Here is a 22,245-nt window from a genome sequence, read left to right on the forward strand (position 1 = left end):
GGGCCGTGTCCCATAAAATTATCTTCTCCCCCTTCCGGCCACCATCCAACTGTTCTTTTTTACTTGGTAACCCACTCATTTAAAAGGAAAAAAAAAAAAAAAAAAAAAAGGAAAAAAAAGGAAAAAATAAAGAAGAAAAAGAAAAAAAAAAAGAACAAGGGATTTAATATTGGATAAGGCATGCTCTCTATATGAAGTGCTTTATAGGTCTTCACAAGACATTACAAGCTATTGAATTCCCATCAAGGAAACCTATTTCTGTTTAATTGTGCTAAGTGCTAAGGTTTACTCTTTAGGTTTTCCATTCTTTTCAGCTTGTGCATTGTTCCTGTGTAGGCCCCTCTGGATGTGAGTTGTGAAGTCATACTTGTCCGTGCAAAGATGCTGGCATATGCTGCACTGGAAAGGTCCACTGTCACCATGGCAACTCATATGCAAAGCATACATCACTTCATCCAGAAAGACAATGCCACAGTGCACACACTTGGTAGAAAGTTCATCTTGAGTACTTCTGTCAACTTTCTCTGTTTTTACTACATTCAAGGGACCTTCATTTTTTACATTTGGTGGTGCCTTATTCTTTTCCTTGGAGGCACCATTTGCAGTTGGCCCAGGTCTGGAATGCTTTATCGCCAAATCTAGAGGAATGTCATTGTCTGATCCAACAGCTGAAAAATGAGGAGGCAGATTAAAGGTGGGATAAGGCACATAGTTTTGGCAAGGATTTGGTAGGCCAGGCACATGACTCAAGTAGTGTGGATTCCCAGGAACAGACAGCTTATATTTACTCCAGAATCTCAGCCAGTCAGCTTCACTCTGAAAGTCATTGTGTACAAACGGAAGTCCAAAAAGTGGGTACTGGTATTTTTCAATAGGGCTTCCAGGTGGTGAATAGTTTGGGTGTTTCGCAGGTCTCATGTATTTCTCTATCGGGCTGCCTCTCTCTGAGCTTCCTTTCCCTTCTGATATCGATGAACTGTTTCCTGGGTCTCCAGTACTTTCCTGAGGACTTTTTATCTGAATGTGCAAAGGTTGCATCCTTTTGTGAATATCCAGAGTTTGGCTGACCAATATTGGCTGCTGAGCAGAATGGCTTTTAGTCAATGAACCTGGGGCCTCATATTTACTGAGGCTGGGAAGCTGAATTTCTCTCTGATGACCTTCAGGTAAATGATCCTCTGACCTCCTCTCTAAGGGACTTCCATTGACTTGTTCCTCACTGCTACCCCTCTGCTGTTTGTTTAGTTGCTCAGCCTGAAGTGCCTCCGGGTTAAGGCGCTTTCTTGTTCGTCTCCTAATGATCTGCTCACCATTGTTCTGCTTAATGATGTTTAAAGGCCTGGGAGTCTGCATGGAACACACACATAATGAACAAAAGGAAAAAAGAAAGACACATTAAACAAATCTGCAAGACCATGCTCACACAAATTTATCTTTTCTTTCGTGAAGAGCTATATTATAAGAGTTTTACGGGAATCGCCAAATTTCAACCCAAATGCTGGTTCCTGTCTCCTCATGCTAAAAATAAGCTATGAATTGGTTTATTTTATCCAACTAAGTCAACTGCCTTAGACATACTATACCTATTTACTTAAAAAGGCTTAAAGTATCCAAGCTGTCAAAGCATTTATTACCCCCTACTCCTCAAAAATTCTGGGGGAAACATGCTGAAAGAGGGTGCTGAGAGCTGGGGATGAGGTGGGAGATGCATGGCCCCATGCACTAGTATTAATCTATGCACCATGTCACCAGCGCTGGTATCGGGCAGAGGTTTGCCCAGATCACATGACAAGAACTGGGTAACACTTACCTTGATATGCACCCTGCTTTAACACGGATAGAAAATGCAAGCAAATACACAGCTTGCTGACCACCACTGCTGTCGCCTAGCAAAGGGGCTGCAGGTCCACTGTGGTGGTGAGTGGCATGATGGTAGCTGGAAAGTGACTGAGAAAGATGGAGAAGAAAGCCAAGGAAAAATGTTTTCCTAAGCACCAACAGGTCTATGTGGGACTTTGGTACCGACTCCTACCCCTTTATCCCTACTGTACTTCTTTCTAAATGTTACTGATGTTGTGCTAATAAGTCATGAGGGAGAGAAGGTATCACCTGAAGGTTGGAAAAAAGAGCCTGTAAAGAAAAAAGAACCAAGGAAGAGGCAGAGGCAAGAACCAAGTGAGGACTTCTGTTTCCATTTGCTTCTTCCCCACACCAGCTCAGGGTAGGTGGCCTATTTAGATGAGAAGCGAAAATACTTTTCTGTGAAGAAAAAAACATAGTACAAGGAAGGACAGCAGCCAGGGCTCTTTGAAAGGCCCCTCAACAGGAAGGCCATGGTATGTGAATGAAAGATGGTGCTGTAACGTCGGTATGTGTTGCTCTACTGGGCAGATGTTAAAACAACAAAAACTACCTAAAAGTCATTCAGTTTGGTGTGCTGGCAGTTGTCGTTTTTCTCATCCAAATGCACACATAATCCTATTTTGGTTGAAGGCCAGAAAAGTACCCCACACAGTATTCTACTTATATGTTTATTTGGAAATTCTCTTTTTTAACATTGTTTCAAAGTGCAGATTAAATTTTGGCCTATAGTCAATACCCAAAACAGTTTTTACCTTGAATGTAGCATAATTTATATATATTCATAACTTTGAATTAATATAAAAATATCCAGAGCTGGAAGAGCGCTCACTCTCTTATTTGGAGGGATCCAGTTTCTCTCTTGACTTGCCATCTTCCTCTCCTCTTTCACCTATTTATTTCCCTGAGGTCAGCTCTTTCTTAATGGTTAACTACATTTTAGGCAGTGCAGCTACTTTCTATTAAAACTCTAAATCAGAAGAAATATACACTTTGATTTAGATTTTTAAAAAGCAAAATTTAAACTTAGCAGAAAAACAGCACCTTGAACCAGTCTCCTCAAACAGATCAAAGTTGAGGCAAAATCATGTTTAGATAAAATCAGAATATTTTCTATGTAAATTCTATGCAAATAAAGTTTACAGTTTGCAAAATCAAGTCAATTAATATGCATAAGCATATACTCTTTATTACCAGCTCACTGTAACTTCCTCACCTTTTATGACAATTGTAACACTGTCATACTGACATGCTGCCTTAGACTGTACAATGCTGTTGACGTTGCTCTTATTAAACTTTTATATATACACTACAGAACATTTTCATGTGGCTTCCAGATAACTGTTCAATAGTTTGGAAATACTTCTAGTCTTACTCTTCATGCTACAGGTAAGAAGTCTGGTCTCGGAAATAGTTAAAAGAGACATCTTCATACCTGTCATTAAGGACCCTCACACACTTGTTTGTAGATCAGGCTCTTCCAAGTTCACGTGTCATTAGGAGCTAAAGACTGTAGGTCCAACTTAAAAATTCTTCAGCAGGCACATGACTGTACTCATCTGAGTAGTCTTTAGCTGATTAAAACAGACTACTCAGTGGAGTAAAACTACTCATGTTTTTTTAACTCATGGCAGCAACATGCAGATGGAAATACTCTGTATTTGGTTGTAACTGAGGCAGAAAAGACAGAAAAGTTTAAGCTCTCTTCTTGATTTTCAACAGGGCACTAGATTTAGAAAATTGTGGAAACATTACCATAATTTTACTTTTAAAATGCCCTATGTCAGATCATTAATTATACGTAATACATTATATATTGAGTATGATTACAAAGATTTTTTTGCCATCTCTTTATCAGTGGCAATCTCCCTAACTCAAATATATGAGTAACTTAAAAATTACAAAATTCAACAAATAGTTCAATAAATTATCGTGATTACACTTTGAGGTGATCTCTTCACCAGAAGATCACGTATGTCTAATCCCAGAATAATATGCTGTAACTTCCCACTGAAATAGTCCAAAGACGTGGCCAAGGAATCACTATGGAACAAAATCTAGTTTTCCATGACTGAGTTAGAGCTATTAAAAAATGAGGAATAGCATTACGATATAAATGGTCACATTCATGATTCTGGGGAGACAACGGATATACCTTTCTCTGTCAGCAAATGTGAATATTATTCATATGTTTGTAGTGAACTGAAAGCATTTTTTTCACTGAAACTATTTTAATAATTGACCGTTGGAATATTACACATTTCTTAACATAGAAATTTCTCTAGAGGAGAGGAGAGAAATGTGAAAACCTGGCAAGTTACATGTAAATGATCCCTAGATAGATTGAACATTTTTTAAAATATGTTGAAAAATTATTCAAGGGTATCATAGAAATGGAAATGTGACTTACAGCAGTATTCACTACCATGTTAACATTTGTCAGTCACTACCCCCTAGTAGTATCTGACAGACCATAGATTTTTCTTCTTATTAAATACAAGTAAAAAGGGGGCCTCAGAGATAAGTGTATTACAAACATTTTTGAGGTAGCGAGGACAGTAGTTCTAGATTGTGATAATCCAATCAAAAGGGAGCTATGAAATGTGCAAACCTAGTGTAGGCGAATTTTACTGAACTGTGTAGCACAATTTAGTTTAATTGGGTGGCCCACAGAAGGGAACAGTTCTATTCCCTTGAATTTTTATAGTTTCAGACCTTTACCTAATAACTGCAGCATCCTAGACTCCTTAACTCGAAAACAAACATGACAAATACTTGCTGTAATTTTTCATTAAGCGATAGCTAGCTAGACAGGCAGACAGATAAAAAAAACTTTCATCTTTCTGGTGCCAGGCTGAAGAGCATCCCTTTGCATGGGACTGTCTCAAAAGGTGTCCCAAAGGAGAGATTTGTTAGATTATTTCTGACTCCAACTTACAATTGCTATCATACCAGAGCAGAGTGGAGGCTTAATTAAATTCTTTGTGTTTGTTTGGTCAAAGTCCAATTGACGATATTAATGTTGAATGTCCACTGAATGACAGCTTATTGCCATGCTTGAACAGTGGAGCTAAAAGATAATGTCAGCTTCTCACTTTCTATATGCATAAAGTTTGACATTGTATTGTTAATTATTATAGTTGGAAGCACACGAGTTTATTCCTACTGGTTCATAAGAATCAGTTTGAATTCAAAACTGATTCTTGTAGCTCTTATCTATTCAATAAGTTATGCTAATAATCACGGTAAGGTCCAACACTATAGTTCAGAAAAGTATATTAAAAAAAGGGAAAATGAGGACTGTGAATGGAAGTTCTATAAACAGCTGGACTCAAATGTCAATTTAATATTAAAAAACCAAACTGTTCTCCTTAAACTCTTTGTGGATGCTTACCACTGACCAATTGCCTTGAATTAGATGTTACATCTAGAACTTTTGAGAGATCTCCAGGAAGATGATACTTTCAGCAAAACTCAGCCAAGATGCTGGCCAGAGATCGTGTGTTAGTCCATCTTCTCCTTCTCTGTTATCTGACTAACTGGGTTATTCTGGAGCTTAAAAACAGTTATTGACCTCAGAATGACAGCACATGGCAAACAGAGCTAACCTTTCAGACTGGTGATGGTCTTGCTGCTTTCGAAAACTGGACTTTTTTTTATTAAGTGGGCTGGCTGGACAGTAACGTGCGTAAACAGGGTTGTTATATGGCCTGTACACAAGACCAAGGGTAAAATTCACAGAAACTACTAATTGATTTAGAAGCTTATGCCTCAAATGTAAGAAAAATAGGCGTAGGCTCTTGGGAGTCTCACTGCATTTGAAAGAGTTTCATAAGTGGCTTTTTTTTTTTTTTTTTTTCTGAAAAGTGAACCTCTGAAAAGTTTTAAACAACATGCACTCTCAGCCACAACACAGATTTCTGATTTGGGCTGAAACCTGGATTATCATGTTGCCTTGGCAAACTCCCAAAGGCTGCCTCAGTTTCTATTTCTGAAAAATAGTAACACTTTTTAACTTCATGGGAATGTTGTAAAAATTAATTAATTACAGTAAAATCTTGGTCACCTGACTCTTTCATGTGCTTCTATTAAAGATAGTGGGGATAATATTTAACTAGTGGGTCTTAACCTAAAAGATTCTGAGTGTTTTGGCACTGGTCCAAGGAAACACTTAAGCATGGCTTTCCTGGACCTGCACGAGAGAATTCAACATCTTTCAGGATCAAGCCAAGTGTTGATAAGATTAAAAGCAATATAGATAGTCCATGAGTATTACTTATTCCCTGCCTGATCCTGAGGGATGGTGAATCTTCCCCTCATCAAGTGATGAGTGCCATCAAGTGAGTAGCTTCCTTGTCATTCAGAATCCTCCAGCAGACTATAAGAACTGTAGAAAAAAAACAAAAACCCCCACCATCCCATATCACCAGGAAAATTACTGTCAAGAATAAAGCAGGGGGAAGAGAAGTGAAAGAAAACAAAAACCCCAGCAAGGGATATTTTTGATATAGATGTGATGTCTAACTTTAAGAACTTTTATTTTTTTTATTATGAACATGAGGGCTCTTGAATTTAGAGAGCTTTCATCACAACATATTGTATGCCTTTAAATGGTATTCCCAGCAAAGAAATAATTTTCCCCTTATTTTGTATCAAAATAATTAAATGCATCACTGGTGATCTCAAACATGTCTACCCACCACATCCCAGCCTATTTCATAATGAATCACATCTGATCCCAAAGTGACCATACTGCAAAACCCTGTTAGGAAATTAACTGCAGGCCAGGGAGTGGTACTAATCACACAACCAGAGAAGACTACAGCTGCCCAGCATAGCTGTATAACCCCTTTTTTTTCTGAACAAACCAGTAAGTTATTCCTACCGAGTGAAGCTTCTGGTAGAGGCCACACGCATTGCATACATATCCACCATTTGCATTCTTTCGCCAGAGAGAGGTCTTTGTGGTCAGGCAATTGGCACAAAAAACACCCGAGCCTCTACGTCTCTGAAATAGGGAAGAAAAAGAAAAAAAAAAAAAAAACACATAGAAAAAAAAAACAGGTCAGAGGTGAGTCACATGAGCTGCGGAGTTAGGACAAATCAACACAGGAGTTTTGTCTCTAGACTGGCAACAATGACAGTATAAAACCACACTGCCCATAATGAGGTCAGGTTCAATTGTGCTTAATAGGCACCACTGATTTTCATTATAATTAACCCTCAAGTGATGGATGAGGTGTGTGAAACACCAAAGCCTTTTCAGAGTAACAGCTTTAACTTTTTGAACTTCAGGTTTTGTGCGTTTAATGATGGTTTCTAAACAGCAAATTCTGAAAAAACCTGAGAACATTCTGTAAACTTCTGGTTTGTTCATCGCATTTCACAACACATTATTTCTTTCTAGTTTGCTCGATTTTACAGTATGATCAGTAACAAGAATTCCGAAACACCACCACTTCAATTACAGTCTGTATTTGTGTCATACTAATTCCTTTAACAGAGATTATCCTTCATTAATTGAATACATGATATTCACTTCCAGTTTTTCCCACTTCTGAAAACTGTATAAGCTACCATATATTTCCCACAGCCCACTAAGAACAAGGGGGCCAAACAAATAAAAGTACAGTATTCTTAATAAGACCTCTTTTGAACTTCACCCGAAACCCCAGAAAAACACTGTCTCATAGATTAATAGATTTATTTATTTTATTTTAGTCAAGCAAAGAAAGGCACAGTACAACTTTCCTAAATACAAATTGATTTTTAACCAGACTGAGCTGTGCATTCATCAGCTTTCATAATGATCCAGGAATATTTAAAAGTAGACACGTTTATGAGTATTGCTTGTTAAATTCTTTCTACAGAGTAATGATTTCATTAAACTTCTTATTTAAACAAAAGTCAGGCTGTGTTTGTGGGCATAAATACTAATAAGCAGGAAATTGAATTCTTTTGCTGAAAAGAAAATCTGAATTTCAACTCTATTCCCTTTTTGCAAGGGAAGAAAATCAATAAGAAAGCTTCAGCATTGGAGATAAGAATGGGTGAGTACAGGGAAAAACAGCCCGGGTGAAAACTAATTTTATTATAAATTTAACATTACTAACACTATAAGTCAAAATTTCAGGGTCTCATAAAATTTAAGTAATTTATTTAACTTTAGTCCATACTGTAGAAGACTGGTGTTCATGCCAAAAAAATACAATGGTTATAATTGTACTCTGATACATTTCAAATGGAAAGCTTTCTGCAGACATAATTTTGGCTTCAAGACTGGAACACTTTCTTGGCATTGAAAGGGCATTTGATTCATCGGGTGTTTCACAATGTATCACTAAAAAGACCTGGTGAGCAGCCAGTTCCCTATAGGGTAATTTTTCCATCCAGATGCAAGTGCTATCAGAGGCCCTCGTCAGCTAAACTAATTATGATCTTGCATTTGCTGATGCCTGCTCACTCTAACGTTCGACATCCTCCATTAATCATCAATACAAGGAAAATGAATGAAACGTAAAGAAACGAGGGCTGGTAAGCTGCATAGCCATAAAAATCTGAAATGAGTGCAATAATTTAACAAGATTGGGGAAATGTTTTTAGTGAGCACAAAGTCAGGCTAACAATTGCCCTTTTAAACCAAGAACACAATTTCATTAGTACAGCAGGTTGTGCTACTTTAAAGTGATACAGTAAAACCGAGATTGTCGTCAAGATAATCTTTCTCTCACCCCCTTACATCATCCCCCACTTTGTCTCCTAAATCAGAGGCAGTAATATACTACATTTTTCTCAATTTGGCTAAAGGGAGAACTAAATGGTAGTTGATGTCCTTCAGCAAACATCTAACTAGTTGTGTACATGAGACGCAGCTCATTCTGGGAAGGCGCACTCATCTACAAGTAAATTGAAGCTCGAAATTCTTTTTGTGGTTGCATGTCCTCGCACAGCTTCACCTGGTTGCTGAGCTACTTGCCTTAAGAGTACAATAAAGCTTCACTCAACTAATTCAAATCTGGTCCACTTCAAGTTTCCAAGTGGAAATGACTGTATATGGCCAGGATTCAGATACAACTGCTAAACCGTTCCTTTCCACCCCTACTTCTTGCCTCCTGGCCTATGGCTTCTTGGTGTGGTGTATTAACCAAGTGGAGTCTTAATCTGAGTCAGTCTTTCCACACTTTCATTTCTGTTTGCGTTCCTTGAGTTTGGGAAGTATCTTCTACACAGTCACGGAAGACTTTTAAAATATATAGAAAGCCATCTAGTTTATACACAACATTTGCACACCCCTGAATGCTGACAGAAGGTTTAATAACATTAAAATCTTCATTGAATGCTATGGAACTGGTATATCTTTAAAACACTGGAAAAAGTAACTATTTTTTTCTCTCTTTTAAACAAAGATCTGATTCACACTAGGCATTAATTGCAATCAGATAATATGACTACAGCTGACAAGAATCTACAAATTACCTAGTAGTAGCTTTATGTATCAGAAACATGTACCTGTACTTATTTAGTACTTACAAACTTTTTATCTGTTTAAAATTTCAAAGTAGTCCAGCTAAACATCCTTCCCTAAATTTAATGCAAAGTATGTAAATTCATCCTACATACTGTTCTAAGTGTTACATCTTATCTTACTTTACCTTCCTGATCTCTTACTTCTGTATTGTTTAAGGACCTTACAGGATAATCAACAATGATTATTCCCCTACCTAAGTGTTCCAATATAGATTACATACACTAATGAAGAAATAAACCACCTGTGGAAAAACTGAAATGCTGTTACAAATGCTGTTATTCTGTTGGACTTTTTGGTTATGAAAGAGCTTTTTACAGTGGGGATAAACAGCTTTAAAATGGATATCCTGGGTGAAACAGGACTGTGGAAGAATTGGACTAAATATTCTGGACTCCCAGATCCCACTAACCACAGAACTGACCTGCTTGTCAAAATACACCTGAGAAATGTTGATGATATCTGCAAGAAAAAATGGAAGCCGTTTTTAAAAGCCTACAATGCCTGTAGTACTCTTCTCTTAAACCAATAGTTTCTTAAAAAAAAAAAAAAAAGTAAAAAAAAAAGTAGGCCTTTACTTCCTGTATACCAAGTTTTATAAAGGTTATCGGCCAACAAAAAATATCTAAATATTGATTTTTGTGCTAAATGTTAATTAGTGATGAATCTTCTACTGTTAGTGACGATACTTCTGCATGAGTCTATCTGGCTTTGCATACTCAGCTTTTGTACTATTTAATAATAACGGCCAATATTGCTGTTTTTCCAGGTAGTCTTGCAAAGGAACAGGCACTTGAGCTCCAGTTCAGCAAAATCTGTGCAACAGCTATGGCCCACATCCTCCATAAAACCCAGCCATGTGCTCAAGCGCTCTGCTAAGCACCACCCTAGACAGTATTTTCAAGAAATATGTTATGGAACCTTTTTTTCTTTTTCAAATGTGAACACATACTTATCATAGTTAAATAATCTCTTAAAATGAGCCCAGAAAAGGTAAATCGGCAGAACTAGTCACGAGAGCCATAGATAAAAAGGTTTCGGTCTGCAATCAATGCCACTAGCACTAACTGGAGTTATCCATGAAAATTTCCTGTACATCCTTGGAAGAATAAACCAAAAGGGTCTAAATAACTAAAAGATGTAACTACAAAGTCAAGCTTTAATCATCTGGAGCCTTATAACCATTACATTACAATCCCAAATCCTGAAGGGGCCAGTACAGCGAAGAGCCTGTCTCTATTTCCATTCCAGTTCCTAGGTTTGGGCGTTTAATATCGCAGTTGTCTCAAATCACATTGGGCCAAAACTTGGCGCATGAGGCTTTTTTCAGCCCAGATGTAACCTTTTTTTTTTTTTCCTTTTTGGTACTGAAAACTTTATTTAAATCAGTTCAGCTGTTTATAATTTGGAGATTGGCCAAAACTGGGGGGTTGGGGAGCAGAGGGGATTTCAAGTTTTTCAGATAACTTTCTAGCAAATCTACACTCATAGCGGCTTCGCTCCGGGGAAAAAAAGTATGCACACGTTTTAGTGTTTTAGTAGTAGCAAAGCAACAAGTGGATTATTATTTTTTTTTCGTAGCTAAGCTATGGAAGTTTGTAATTATTCACTGAACATGTCTTGCAGATCTCTCTACTAACTGTTTTCCCTCAGTAAGAACCATGCTGAAAGCATGTAATTGCATAACAACCCTTGATATGCAGAGTATTTACTCACATTTTTTATGGTTTCATATCTTGACCGTTTCAAATTGAACAAGTCTGAAACTTGGTATACACATTGTCAAGCCCGAATGCTTAATTTTTTTTTAACTCCTTAAATGATTTTCACTAGTTACCAATATTTCATTGAAAAAAGGAAATTACTAGTAGTGCTTTCTGCTAAGCAATGAAACAGCAGAGAATGCCATAACAAGTAATTCACTCAGACATTTCAACAGAATTAGGCCCTTGTTTTTCATAAAAACTGCTTTAAATTTAAGAAAGATGACTCTACATTTTACATTATTTCAAACTTTGTAGCCATGTAGAAGTGTCATTATACTACACAGTTACACAACAAATATTTTAAAATGTACGGAACTTTCAGTTATTATTTCAATGGAACTACATGTAGAAAAACCTATAATGTAAAAGCACAGCCAAAAACACTGCTCAGGAACTGTGGCTTTTTAGCTAGCTAGACTAAGCAACGGTGCCTGACGCTCTGCTAGTGCCAAATACATCCTGTTTTTAAATCTTCTGCCAGAAGATGCTTTTAGAAACTCAAATAGGCTCCACAAGCGTCAGCCAAGCATTTTTCTTACATCACCCTCTTGGTTTGGACACAACAAAACTTGCCTTTTTGCTGATTACTTTCACTTCCTTGTCACAAAATGACGATGCGATGAAGCCTGAGTGGATTTTTTGACCATCTCTGGCTTTCCTACCGTGCCAGAAGCAGAACACGTTATAATCACAGCTCCAGAACACGAGAAATCATAAATGTTACCCAGGAATAAGCATATGCCTGACCTATTTCCAATGACAAAGTCAGAGACTACAACTACACATGCCTCACTGAAAAAAAAAAGGAAAAACACTGGCTCTGGATGCTCTCCGGCAACACGGGAGGTCCAAAAGGGGAACGCTGGGAGACCTGAATGTGCTCTGTTCAGTATGAGCCAGGTGATCCACTGTGGAGAGGATCAACTGTAAGCAGCTGGGCTCATACCTGTAAATATCGGGCTGCTACTACATGGGTCAGAAAAATGGTATAATGCTACATGGTTACATCTGTATATGTTGTGTTTGCACTGCCGTGAGCATTTAGGAGTTTTTTGTCTGTTTCACACCTGCTAGGTCTTTCCAGGTATTGCCCTCCTTAAACGAGGAGGCATTTAGTTCTCTAAGTTTGGGTGAGCCTCAGATTAATTGGAGTTTAAAACCTGGGCAGCAAGACAACATCTGGATGTTGGAGTAAGTGCTACTTTCTCCTGTTTAGGATGGGAGAAGAATCTTTCAGCCCTCATTTCTTTTGGCTGCAGAGGCACTCAGACTCTGAATTTCTGAATGTGTTTAATCAAAACTGCTTTCTCTCTCAACTATGAAAACAGCCACAACTATGTCCCTCTAAAGTTTCACATTTTAAAAATGTAGTTGCTTTTGCTGTAACTATGTCTAAATTAAAATGAAAGTCATTGGGTTTTCTTCCCTTTATAACTTGGACAGCTTTCAGGAATAGACCAGGCACAGCAAATTTTCTGCCCCAAAGCATAAGTTGTCAGAAAAAGCAAAACACATAAAGCAGTGTTAAAGTAGAAGTTGTTTTCAACCTTATCTATGAGTTAACAGATGCCTCTTGAAATCAATTTAACGTGCCAAATCCAAGCTCTTCATCTAACACGTTTTCAAGAACAATTACACTAAAGACCTGTATTTGAAAGACGCATAAGAAAGAGGTTAGGAAAGGCAAGGTAGGAAGAAAGTAAAAATACCAAAAGGAAAGTAAAAATTACACACCTAATTCATGTAAAAAGTTTAGTGGAATTTTTAATGCTCTATTGTGACAGCATCTTTTTATGATATATGTTGTATTGCAAACTTTTAATGAGAGGAATCAAGGGGGTTTTAGTGAGGGAAAAAAAACAGGCAGTAAATTAAACATTACTGCTACCACAGCCTTTCAGAATCCCACTCCCGATCCCTTAGGGAGAGTAAATATTTTAATGTGCATGTAAACTGCAATTATTTTTTATCAGCAGCAAAAATGCAGATGAGTAGATTTTGTCCCAGCATTTGAAGCATTTCCCTATATTTTTTAAAGCTACCTTAGAGACAGCAGCATTCACTACTCAAAAAACCAAACCCACCCCAAAAAACCAGCAGCAAACTACAATCTCTTGGTGTCTTACTAAGCAGGAAGAATTTAGTAAGATATTAGTTTATGATGTCATGATTGGTACCGCAGTAAAAAAATCATTCATCAAAATAAATAATTCAATTGAGAAAAACATCACCATGTGAAGAAGCCACTAAATCACTTCCTGTTGGATCTCTTTACTGCTGTCACCTCCTCACCTTTATTTCCTCCCCCAAGCTACAGGTGACCCAACCTTTGCCACCATGTTGGAAGGGAACCGGCTTTGGACACCCACCTTCAGCCAGAGCCTGAGCTCTGCGGGCAGGAATTTGCCATCATTTTAATCATCCGTTAAGGGCCACATGCAACTATGGGTTCACATAAATAATGACAATAAACTTTACAATAAAATTTCCATGACTTATTAATTATTAATAATTTATTTATCTGTGAAAATTATGTAGTTTGCAGTCTATCTCCTTGTTAATCCAAACAGGGATGGAAGGTAATTTCACATTTCATCAAGATCTGCAGTGGCACAAAAATGAAACAATAAAGCTTTTTCTTGCAGGTTAGACTGTCTTGCCACAGTTAGTGCTGTTAAAAATATATGTGATCTTCTGGTGGGCCAAATACATGCACATGGACTAAATAAATACACATATACTTATTTATGGTAAAAGGCATTCGTAATGAACTGTAAAATTCACATAATGAATTTTCTGGTGGAACTACATGTTAGCCTGGTTTGCAAAGAGTTAAATATTTAATCATTCTACACAAAGTAGGGTTTTTTAGAAAGCAGCTTACTTCAGCCATCTCTTACTAGATACAGTGTATCTTTGAGGTCTTCTCCTTCAACTTGCACATGATCATTCTTAAATCTCTTCCAGTGCCTTAAACAGCTACCACACTATTATATGATCTTGCTTCTGCTGTACTTTGCCACTGACTACCAGCAGTACAGCATAGACTTCCACAGAAGCAACCCAAAAATTAATTTTAAAAGTTTTATTAACACCAATAGCACAAAAAAAAAAAAAAAAAAAAAAAAAAAAAAGCAATGTGGAAACCTGCATTTCCCACACAATAATGATGTCATTTTGCAGCAACTGAAACCTATTCAAGAGGAATAGAAGTTCTGTCTCCAATAATTCACCGAGTCAATTACACAGGAAAGTACTGTAATGGGCTGTCCCCCGTCAAACAGCTCACGTACACGACTTCCTTCTCAATTACCAACTTGTCTGCATTGCCATCTGTAAAAACGAACGCATACCTTGTGCTGCCAGTTTCTGCTCTTGCACTTCCATTAGTGGAACTGGCTGCAGCTGCTCAAGAAGAAAGCCCTGATTGTCTTTGTTTCCCCCCAATGTAGCACCATTTTTCTCCCTTCCTCCTGTACATTGACTCAAGGTAATGCGCTATCTCTGCTGAGGTGTGCTCACGAGTATTTAAACTACAATCTGCCTAAATTTGTCCCCTGTTTTCTTTTTTGCAGTTTATCACCCAACACAGTAAAAAACTGCCAGCAGCATCTCTCAGCATCTTCACCAGAATTGTGATGTTAGTATCACAACAGGTTTTATCAGTCATTTTTAGGAACTGCTGTAAAAATTGCTAAGTTTCTGCTAAACCTCTTCCCACTTTTCTAAATCAGCTTGACCACTCGGGCAATTTTAACAGAGTACTGGTATGAAGCAATCAAAAATAAGATTAATAAAAGAAGTCCAATTTAGGAATAATACTATTGCTGACAAAAATCGCTTAGGCAGATGTGTAAGTGTGCGTAAGCAGGACAGAGGGAGCCTGGTTTGGGAACTGCGATCCTTGCTCCTAAATAACATAAACCTTTCTCCACTAGCACTTTGCTGAAACAGATTCACGCAGCAGCTCCAATGCTGAACGGCTGCCTGAAAACTCAGCGCTTGTACACGCAGATTGCTGCTCCTTTCCGAACGCCGTGTACTTCCAAACGAGCTCAGCCATTGTTAGAGAACAAACCTAAGTCATTAGGAGTCTCTTGCATTTTTCCAAATTAGAAACACAATCTAAATGGCATAAAATGTGCAAAATTTGACTACTCTTCTTCTGATCAGTAACTGGATAAACGTAGTACCCTCAGAACTAAGCACAGTGAAAGAGACATCGAGAAAACTGGAAATGCTTCTGACTCTTTCATTTCTTGGCACAAGGCAAAAACATCAAAGCCCTGCTGTCTCAAACGGGGAATCTAAATCAATAGTTAGACTTTGCTATAAACAGACTCACTTTCTGAGATAAAAAGCCAGTTGTGAAGGTGCCTAAACATGGAATTAGGTGCTTAAGTTTAGGCATCGATACCGGAGGATTTATGTTCAAGAAGCCACCCCACGTATCCCTTCTTTCATTAAGTAATCTCACTCATCAAATGAACAGATAAAAATGGAGCAAAGATACATCCATATTTCCTTAAACACTCTTAACTTTGACATGGTAGAAGAACCAGAGTGCATTTGCAGATCTCAGCTAAGAGCCAATATGTAACTCTACATGTGATAGTAATTGAGGGTCCCAATCCCGCAAGTGCTCTGCTGTAAGCGTGAGCTCAAAGCTGCTGGCGTTCTCAGATTCTGGCATCTGTTCCCACTTCCACAGAAATCAGATGGGCAAAATTAAGTTTTGAGGAAAAAAAAAAATCACAGACATTTAAAAAACATTCCCTGACCTTATTAAAGTCCACGTGATCTCTATTTATATAGAAAATGGCTCAGAAAGCCAGCAGCTGAGAGGAGGAACTCTCATTTGTAGATTTTGGCTGAGGGCTGCCAAAATCAGCAGGGGAAAGGCTCCTCGAGGGTAAAAATTTCAAAAGCCATTAAGTGTCTTAGAAGCCTCAGTCCCACTGCCTTTTGATCACCTACATCCTCCCAAATTTGCACCCCAAATCTGGAAACTACACTAGAAGAATAATTTCTAATTCAAAGTTACAAAATGAGGATCTAAAGTTTTCATAGAAGTCTTCAGGACCTGGAGAGGAAATGTCAATTAGGTGTCTACTTGGTGAAAAGCAGTGAGGTAACATTTACCTGTTACTTGTGCTTTAAAAAATTCCCCTTAGGATCATTAATTTTAATTAAAGAAAAAATATAACAAGACCATGTTTCATATGAGCAACTATAGCTTATATACTTGTTCAGGAACTGAAGTAACTATAATTTGAGTCTCACACAGTCCCCTTGAGAAAGCTGTTACTAGGGTGGGATCCAAAGCGGACTATGTTCACCTATTATTTTCAATACACTTAGGACTGCACTTTCACTGCAGATTTTGTTACGTGCTGTTGCTAGAATGGCTTCCATTCAGAAAAATCAACATTTGCCAACCCATACCACACAATTACCATAGTTATTTCCTATTGTGAGCTTAGGGAGAAACTGTGGTACCCCAGATACCACGGTGTGGTAAATATTGAAAAGCAGTGCCCTTTTTATATTGGACATTTTCATCTAACCAGTCCATTCCAAACACTTCCAGATAACAAGACAATAAGGCAGAGTCTGTGTCTAAGTGGTTGGCTCTAACATAATCATCTTATTCTGTCCTCTGATCCCATTTTGGCAAAAATATTTGATGGCTTCCTTTCTGATAGCTTTAGGAAGTAAGAATGGACTACAGCTGTGATGAACCTCAACAGCCATCTAGGGAGGTATCTTCTGAAAAAGGAAAGGGTAAAAAAGAAAAAAGAAAACCCCACGTATTTGTATTTTTTAAAGCTAACCCATCTAAAAGTGCCAACAGCCTCCTGGGCTGCATTAGGCAAAGTGTTGCCAGCAGCCAAAGGGGGGGTGATCCTTGCCTCTGCTCAGCCCTGGTGAGGACACATCTGCAGTACTGTGTCCAGGGCTGGGCTCCCCAGTACAAGAAAAACATGGATGTACTGGAAAGAGACCAGTGAGGAGTCACAAAGATGATTAAGGGACTCAGGCATCTGTCATACAAGGAGAGGCGTAGAGAGCTGGGACTGTTCAGCCTGGAGAAGAGAAGCCTCATGGCGATCTTATCCATGTGTACCTGATAGGGGAAGTAAAGAAGATGGAGCCAGGCTCCTCTCAGTGGTGCTCAGTGAGAGGAGAAGAAGGAAAGGCACAAATTGCCGTGCCACAAAGGGCCGTGCTGCCATCCAGCGAGACCTGGACAGGCTGGAGAGCTGGGCAAGGAAGAACCTCATGAGGTTCAACAGGGAAAAGTGTAGGGTCCTGCACCTGAAGAAGAAGAATGTTAGGCACCAATACAGGTTAGGTGTGGACCTGCTGGAGTCAAGTCCTGAAGAGAAAGATCTGGGGGTCCTGGTAGACAGCAAAATGACAATGAGCGAGCAATGTGCTCTTGTGGCCAGGAAGGCCAATGGAATCCTGGGCTGCACAGGGAAGAGTGTGGCTAGTAGGCCGAGGGAAGTCATTCTCCCCTTCTACTCTGCACTGGTGAGGCCACAACTGGAATACTGCATCCAGTTCTGGGCTCCCCAATTCAAGAGGGATAGGGAACTACTGGAAAGAGTCCAGCGAAGGGCAACGAGGATGATTCAAGGATTGGAGCATCTCCCTTATGAAGAAAGGCTGAGAGAGCTGGGACTCTTTAGCCTGGAGAAGAGAAGGCTGAGGGGAGACCTTATCAATGCTTATAAGTATCTGAAGGGTGGCTTGAAGGAGGAGGGAGCCAGACTCTTTGCAGTGTTTGCCAGCTATAGGACGAGGGGCAACGGGCACAAGTTGGAACATAGGAGGTTCCACTCAAATATGAGAAAAAACTTCTTCACAGTGAGGGTGACAGAGCACTGGAACAGGCGGCTGCCCAGGGAGGTTGTGGAGTCCCCTTCACTGAATTTCACTGAATTTTTGAGTTGGAAGGGACCATACAGATCATCTAGTCCAACTCCCCTGCTGAAGCAGGATTGCCCAGAGCAATCTTTGGAGATTTTCAAGACCCGCCTGGATGCAGTCCTGAGTAACATGCTCTAACATGCTCTGGGCAATCCTGCTTCAGCAGGGGAGTTGGACTAGATGATCTGTATGGTCCCTTCCAACTCAAAAATTCAGTGAAATTCAGTGAAATTGAAATACAGAAAATTCCATGTGAACATAAAGGAAAAGGTTTTTTTCTGTGAGGGTGATTGAACACAGGAACAGGTTACCCTGAGGCTGTGGAGACTGTCCATCCTTAGAGATATTCAAAACCTGATGGGACAGCCCTGAGCACCCTGCTCTGGCTGACCTTGCTCTGAACAGTGAGACTGGACTAGATGATCTCCTGAGCTGCTTTCCAGCCTCAATGATTCTCTGAAGCTTTCTTCAGTGAGAGGCTGTAGATTGCTTGTCACTCTCTTTTCCCCTATTAATTTCTATCCATTTAAGTCTTAATTCCTATTAATTTGCCTTGAGAAATAAAATATTTTAAATTTAATGTCTAAAAAAGCATTAATTAAAATAGACCAACATCCAGACTGGATGTTACAGATTGCAATCTGTAAAACCATACAGCTACTAAAAATGGAGAAACCTACTTTTAAACTCCACTGTAAATAATTTCAGAATGTTTACAAAGAACTGAGTGAAGCATCTAATGTAGATTTTACAAAAATTATTCTCTGCTTGTTCTTTCCTATCAAGATTCTAATGCCTATTTGTAAATGAGACAATATAGCATGTTGTATAGCTTTCCTTAAAAATACCATTAAGATGAGAAGGAGAAGAGAACAACTGTTCTATATTTTGGAGACATTTCTCCTTAAATAGTGTTTATGTACTGCAAGCATCCCTTCCATAAACAAACCAGGTCTTTGGAACAAGTGAACACAATCTCCGAAGAATCTTTACCAGCTTCTATTTCTGGTACATGATGCACTGAGAATTTTAGGCCAACATGGGCATATGGTCTCCTAGTTTGATAGGAAACATTTCATGGAATCCAAGACAGAGACACAGCATAATGACTGAAGACCTTAAAATCTGTGATATAACACAAGGGGTGTGGGAGGCAAAAAAAAGGAAAAGAAAAACAAGTGTTTCCCGATACAATACTGGAGGTAGTAGGAGCATATAAAAGCACAAGAAAAAGGAAAGTCACGGTAACTGATGTGCACAAAGGAATCCTCTGAATCCCTTATTAATCAAGCTTAACCTCATTAACTAAGCTGCCTTAACCTCTTTTCTTTTTTTTTTTCTTTTTTAAGGATAATCACCCAGTAGGGAAATAAAATTTAAAAAAAAAAACAAACAAATAACAAACAATATTTATCTTAATAACGTTCATGCAGGATTTGTGGCTTTTCTGACTTTGCAGACCTAGAATCTGGTGTGCCCTCTGTACTTTTTCTACTCATACAGAGAGAATACTGTAACTGCACAGCAGTGCTTCCAGTGTCCCTTGTCTAATTTTTCTTATCTTTAACAAAGCGGTTGTTAAATTGCTTAAGATGCCAGCTTCAAAATCTGCATTGTCAGAATCATTCCTACACATTGCATTTCACCAAAGGAATTGTTTCTGATGCAAGTGGCAGTGTGAGCTTACTGCTGGGAGCAGTCCTTCTCTTAAATGGCACAAGCCTGACAAGAGCAGTGTGAGAGAAATACATAACTTAGCGGGGTTTTCCATCATGAGTTCTGCACTGCGAGGAAGAAATGTACCCACCCTGCTACATACTCAGGCTTCAGTTCAGAGCACTGCGAAGGACTGGAAAACAGCATTCAAGCAATCAAGCACCAGGCTGGAAGGAGAGGCACAGCGAAAACCCTCCGCAAGCCCAAGTTAACTTATTTTTCACATCCTTCGGAGGCTTCTTAAATGAAGCTGACTGTGCAGGAATGCCTTGTAAAACAAGCCCTCCGCTTCCTTTCTAAAGTAGTGTCAGCAAAACAGCTCCACAGTCTCGCTCGTAGGCAGCTGTGTCTGCATCCATCTTGTAACTGGAGAGGCAAGGACCATTGGGTTGCCTGAAAGTGTTCATGCGTTTGTGTAGACCTCGGGCATGGGCTCAAAAAGGAACTGTTTGGTCCTGTTCTACTGATCAATACATCAGACTTTGCTATTTGGGAAAAAAAAAAAAACAAAAACCTCAGGAAACTCTTTTACCTTCCACCTGCTAGTATCACAATTTTTCTGATTTTGAAACAAACCTCCAGAAGCCCCACGTACACAATTCTGAAGTAAAAAGAAACTGTTAAATTTAGACATTCTGTACAAAATCATAGCTGTTCTTTAGGAGTGAGAAGGAAAAAGACATACACCAGAAAGGAGTACATTTGTAATGACATGCCTTTTCTCTAGCAGAGAAAAAAATAATCTTCCATTTCATCAGCATCTTTGCCAAAAGCCCTCTTTCAGGAACTGAAATGAGAAGGGCCTTTATTTCCTACATATATTTTATAGGAAACATTTTTTGGTTCTGTGTCATGGACTAGGATTTCACACCTTAGTGGCTAGTCATATGGAAATGGACATGGCTGTGGAAACTTCATGGCTGTGAAACCCTGATAGTAAAATCAGCAGGAAGATGAGGAAGGTGTGGGGAACACTGAATGATTCATGCGGTAACAACCTCTGGACCCTTTGAGGAGATTTTGGGATGGCTGCCAATGCTACCTGTCTATGACCAGCATCCTGGACCCTCTCAAGCAGGCTTTAAATCTGGGTATGATACAGAGGGTGCATTGCTCTTTTGAATAATGCCCAAATATGTAAGTGGATGTGGCATGTATGGATTTTTATAAGGAAAGACCTTTTCAAAATCAGGTTGCAATTACCAATGACTTATACCTCCCAGAAATAATTCCTAAAATATAAATACCAGTCCCTGTTTCCTTTGTTAATAGCAGTCTGAGTTAATGAGGGAACAACTTCCAGAAGTGCCTGTAGAGCAGTGCAAAGCTAAGCATCTTAGCTACGACATTCAACAAATCGGTGTTTTGCAACTAACTCTTCCTTTGCCAAATCAAAGACAAAATCCTTTCTTATTTCATACCCAGGATAACTCAACCTATTGCATAAAGCACAATGAGAGCAGCAGATGGCAGAAAACCTACAGAGCCAGCACTGATTTGATGTCAATCTGTTTTAGACACAGAAGAAGGAAAAAAAGGAAGACAAAAAACCAACTGCATTGAGCTTGGCTTTCGATATGGTAAGGATAATTCTTGCCTCATTTTACTATGGCCTTGCCATCTACCTTTGGAACCCTGGCATATGTGTGGCACTACCAGGGTAGACATGGTAGACTTATCTTCAAGATGGCCTATATAATTTTGCCCTTCAGGAACGACAGCCCTAGCACCGTAGCACATACTGCATGCACAGCCAGGGCTGTGATTTCTACTACATTTCAGTGATTAATGGCCTCGTAATGGAATACAAGTTTCCTACAGAATGTTGCAATCTCCCTACAAATTTGGCCTTGTCTGCTATTTATTGGCAAGTTGTAGGAGCAGTGAAAGACCGGCATTGCTCAAAGCACTGGGTGCAGTCCCAGGTACACAGGCGAAGGCGTGGGAAGCAGCTGGGCATCGCTGAGCACAGCCAGGCTGGGCTGTAACAGTCAGCGGCAGTCACCAGAGGGTACCGCGAGGGCACATCAAGGGTGCTGCTCCCATGGCAGGGGGCAAAGGAAAACATTGGGAAACTCCCCCATGGGAAACATCACTCCACAACTGGAATGAGTTATTTTAAAGTGAGATCTGCCTTAAAAATGCCTAATCTCAGTCCTTATTTTGAAGCGTTCCTGCGGGAAGTATTTGTACACACACACATATGCCACCAATAAGCCAAGCAACTAACGCCTTTATGGTTCATTTTTAAATCCAGTGCAGCCTGTGGATCATGAGTCACACAGTCCCTTCTTACGCAAAAGGCCAAACAGCTACAGAGAGAAGAGCAAGAATGAAATTCCTATGGTTTTAACAACGGTTACTCATAGAAGGCAAGATGGGGATCCCCTTGTTTATGCATAGCGTCACATAAGATTACAGGGCTATTTAAGCAGTAAGGTA

The 22,245-nt window shown here is 39.2% G+C and overlaps 1 protein-coding gene across 3 annotated transcripts in view; it reads right to left on the reverse strand.

Annotated features, from left to right (window-relative positions):
* Positions 1–285: 285 nt before the first annotated feature.
* TRPS1 (transcriptional repressor GATA binding 1) overlaps positions 286–22,245 on the reverse strand; it is a 175,984-nt gene continuing 154,024 nt past the window's right edge. For all 3 annotated transcript variants that reach the window (XM_074145532.1, XM_074145530.1, XM_074145531.1), the window contains exons 5-6: positions 6,746–6,868; positions 286–1,347 (exon numbers count right to left, since the gene is read on the reverse strand). In XM_074145532.1, the coding sequence (XP_074001633.1) occupies positions 286–1,347; positions 6,746–6,868 (1,185 nt within the window). The remainder of the gene's footprint in view (positions 1,348–6,745; positions 6,869–22,245) is intronic.

This window comes from Numenius arquata, chromosome 3, assembly GCF_964106895.1.
Source record: "Numenius arquata chromosome 3, bNumArq3.hap1.1, whole genome shotgun sequence".
Classification (NCBI taxonomy): Eukaryota; Metazoa; Chordata; class Aves; order Charadriiformes; family Scolopacidae; genus Numenius; species Numenius arquata.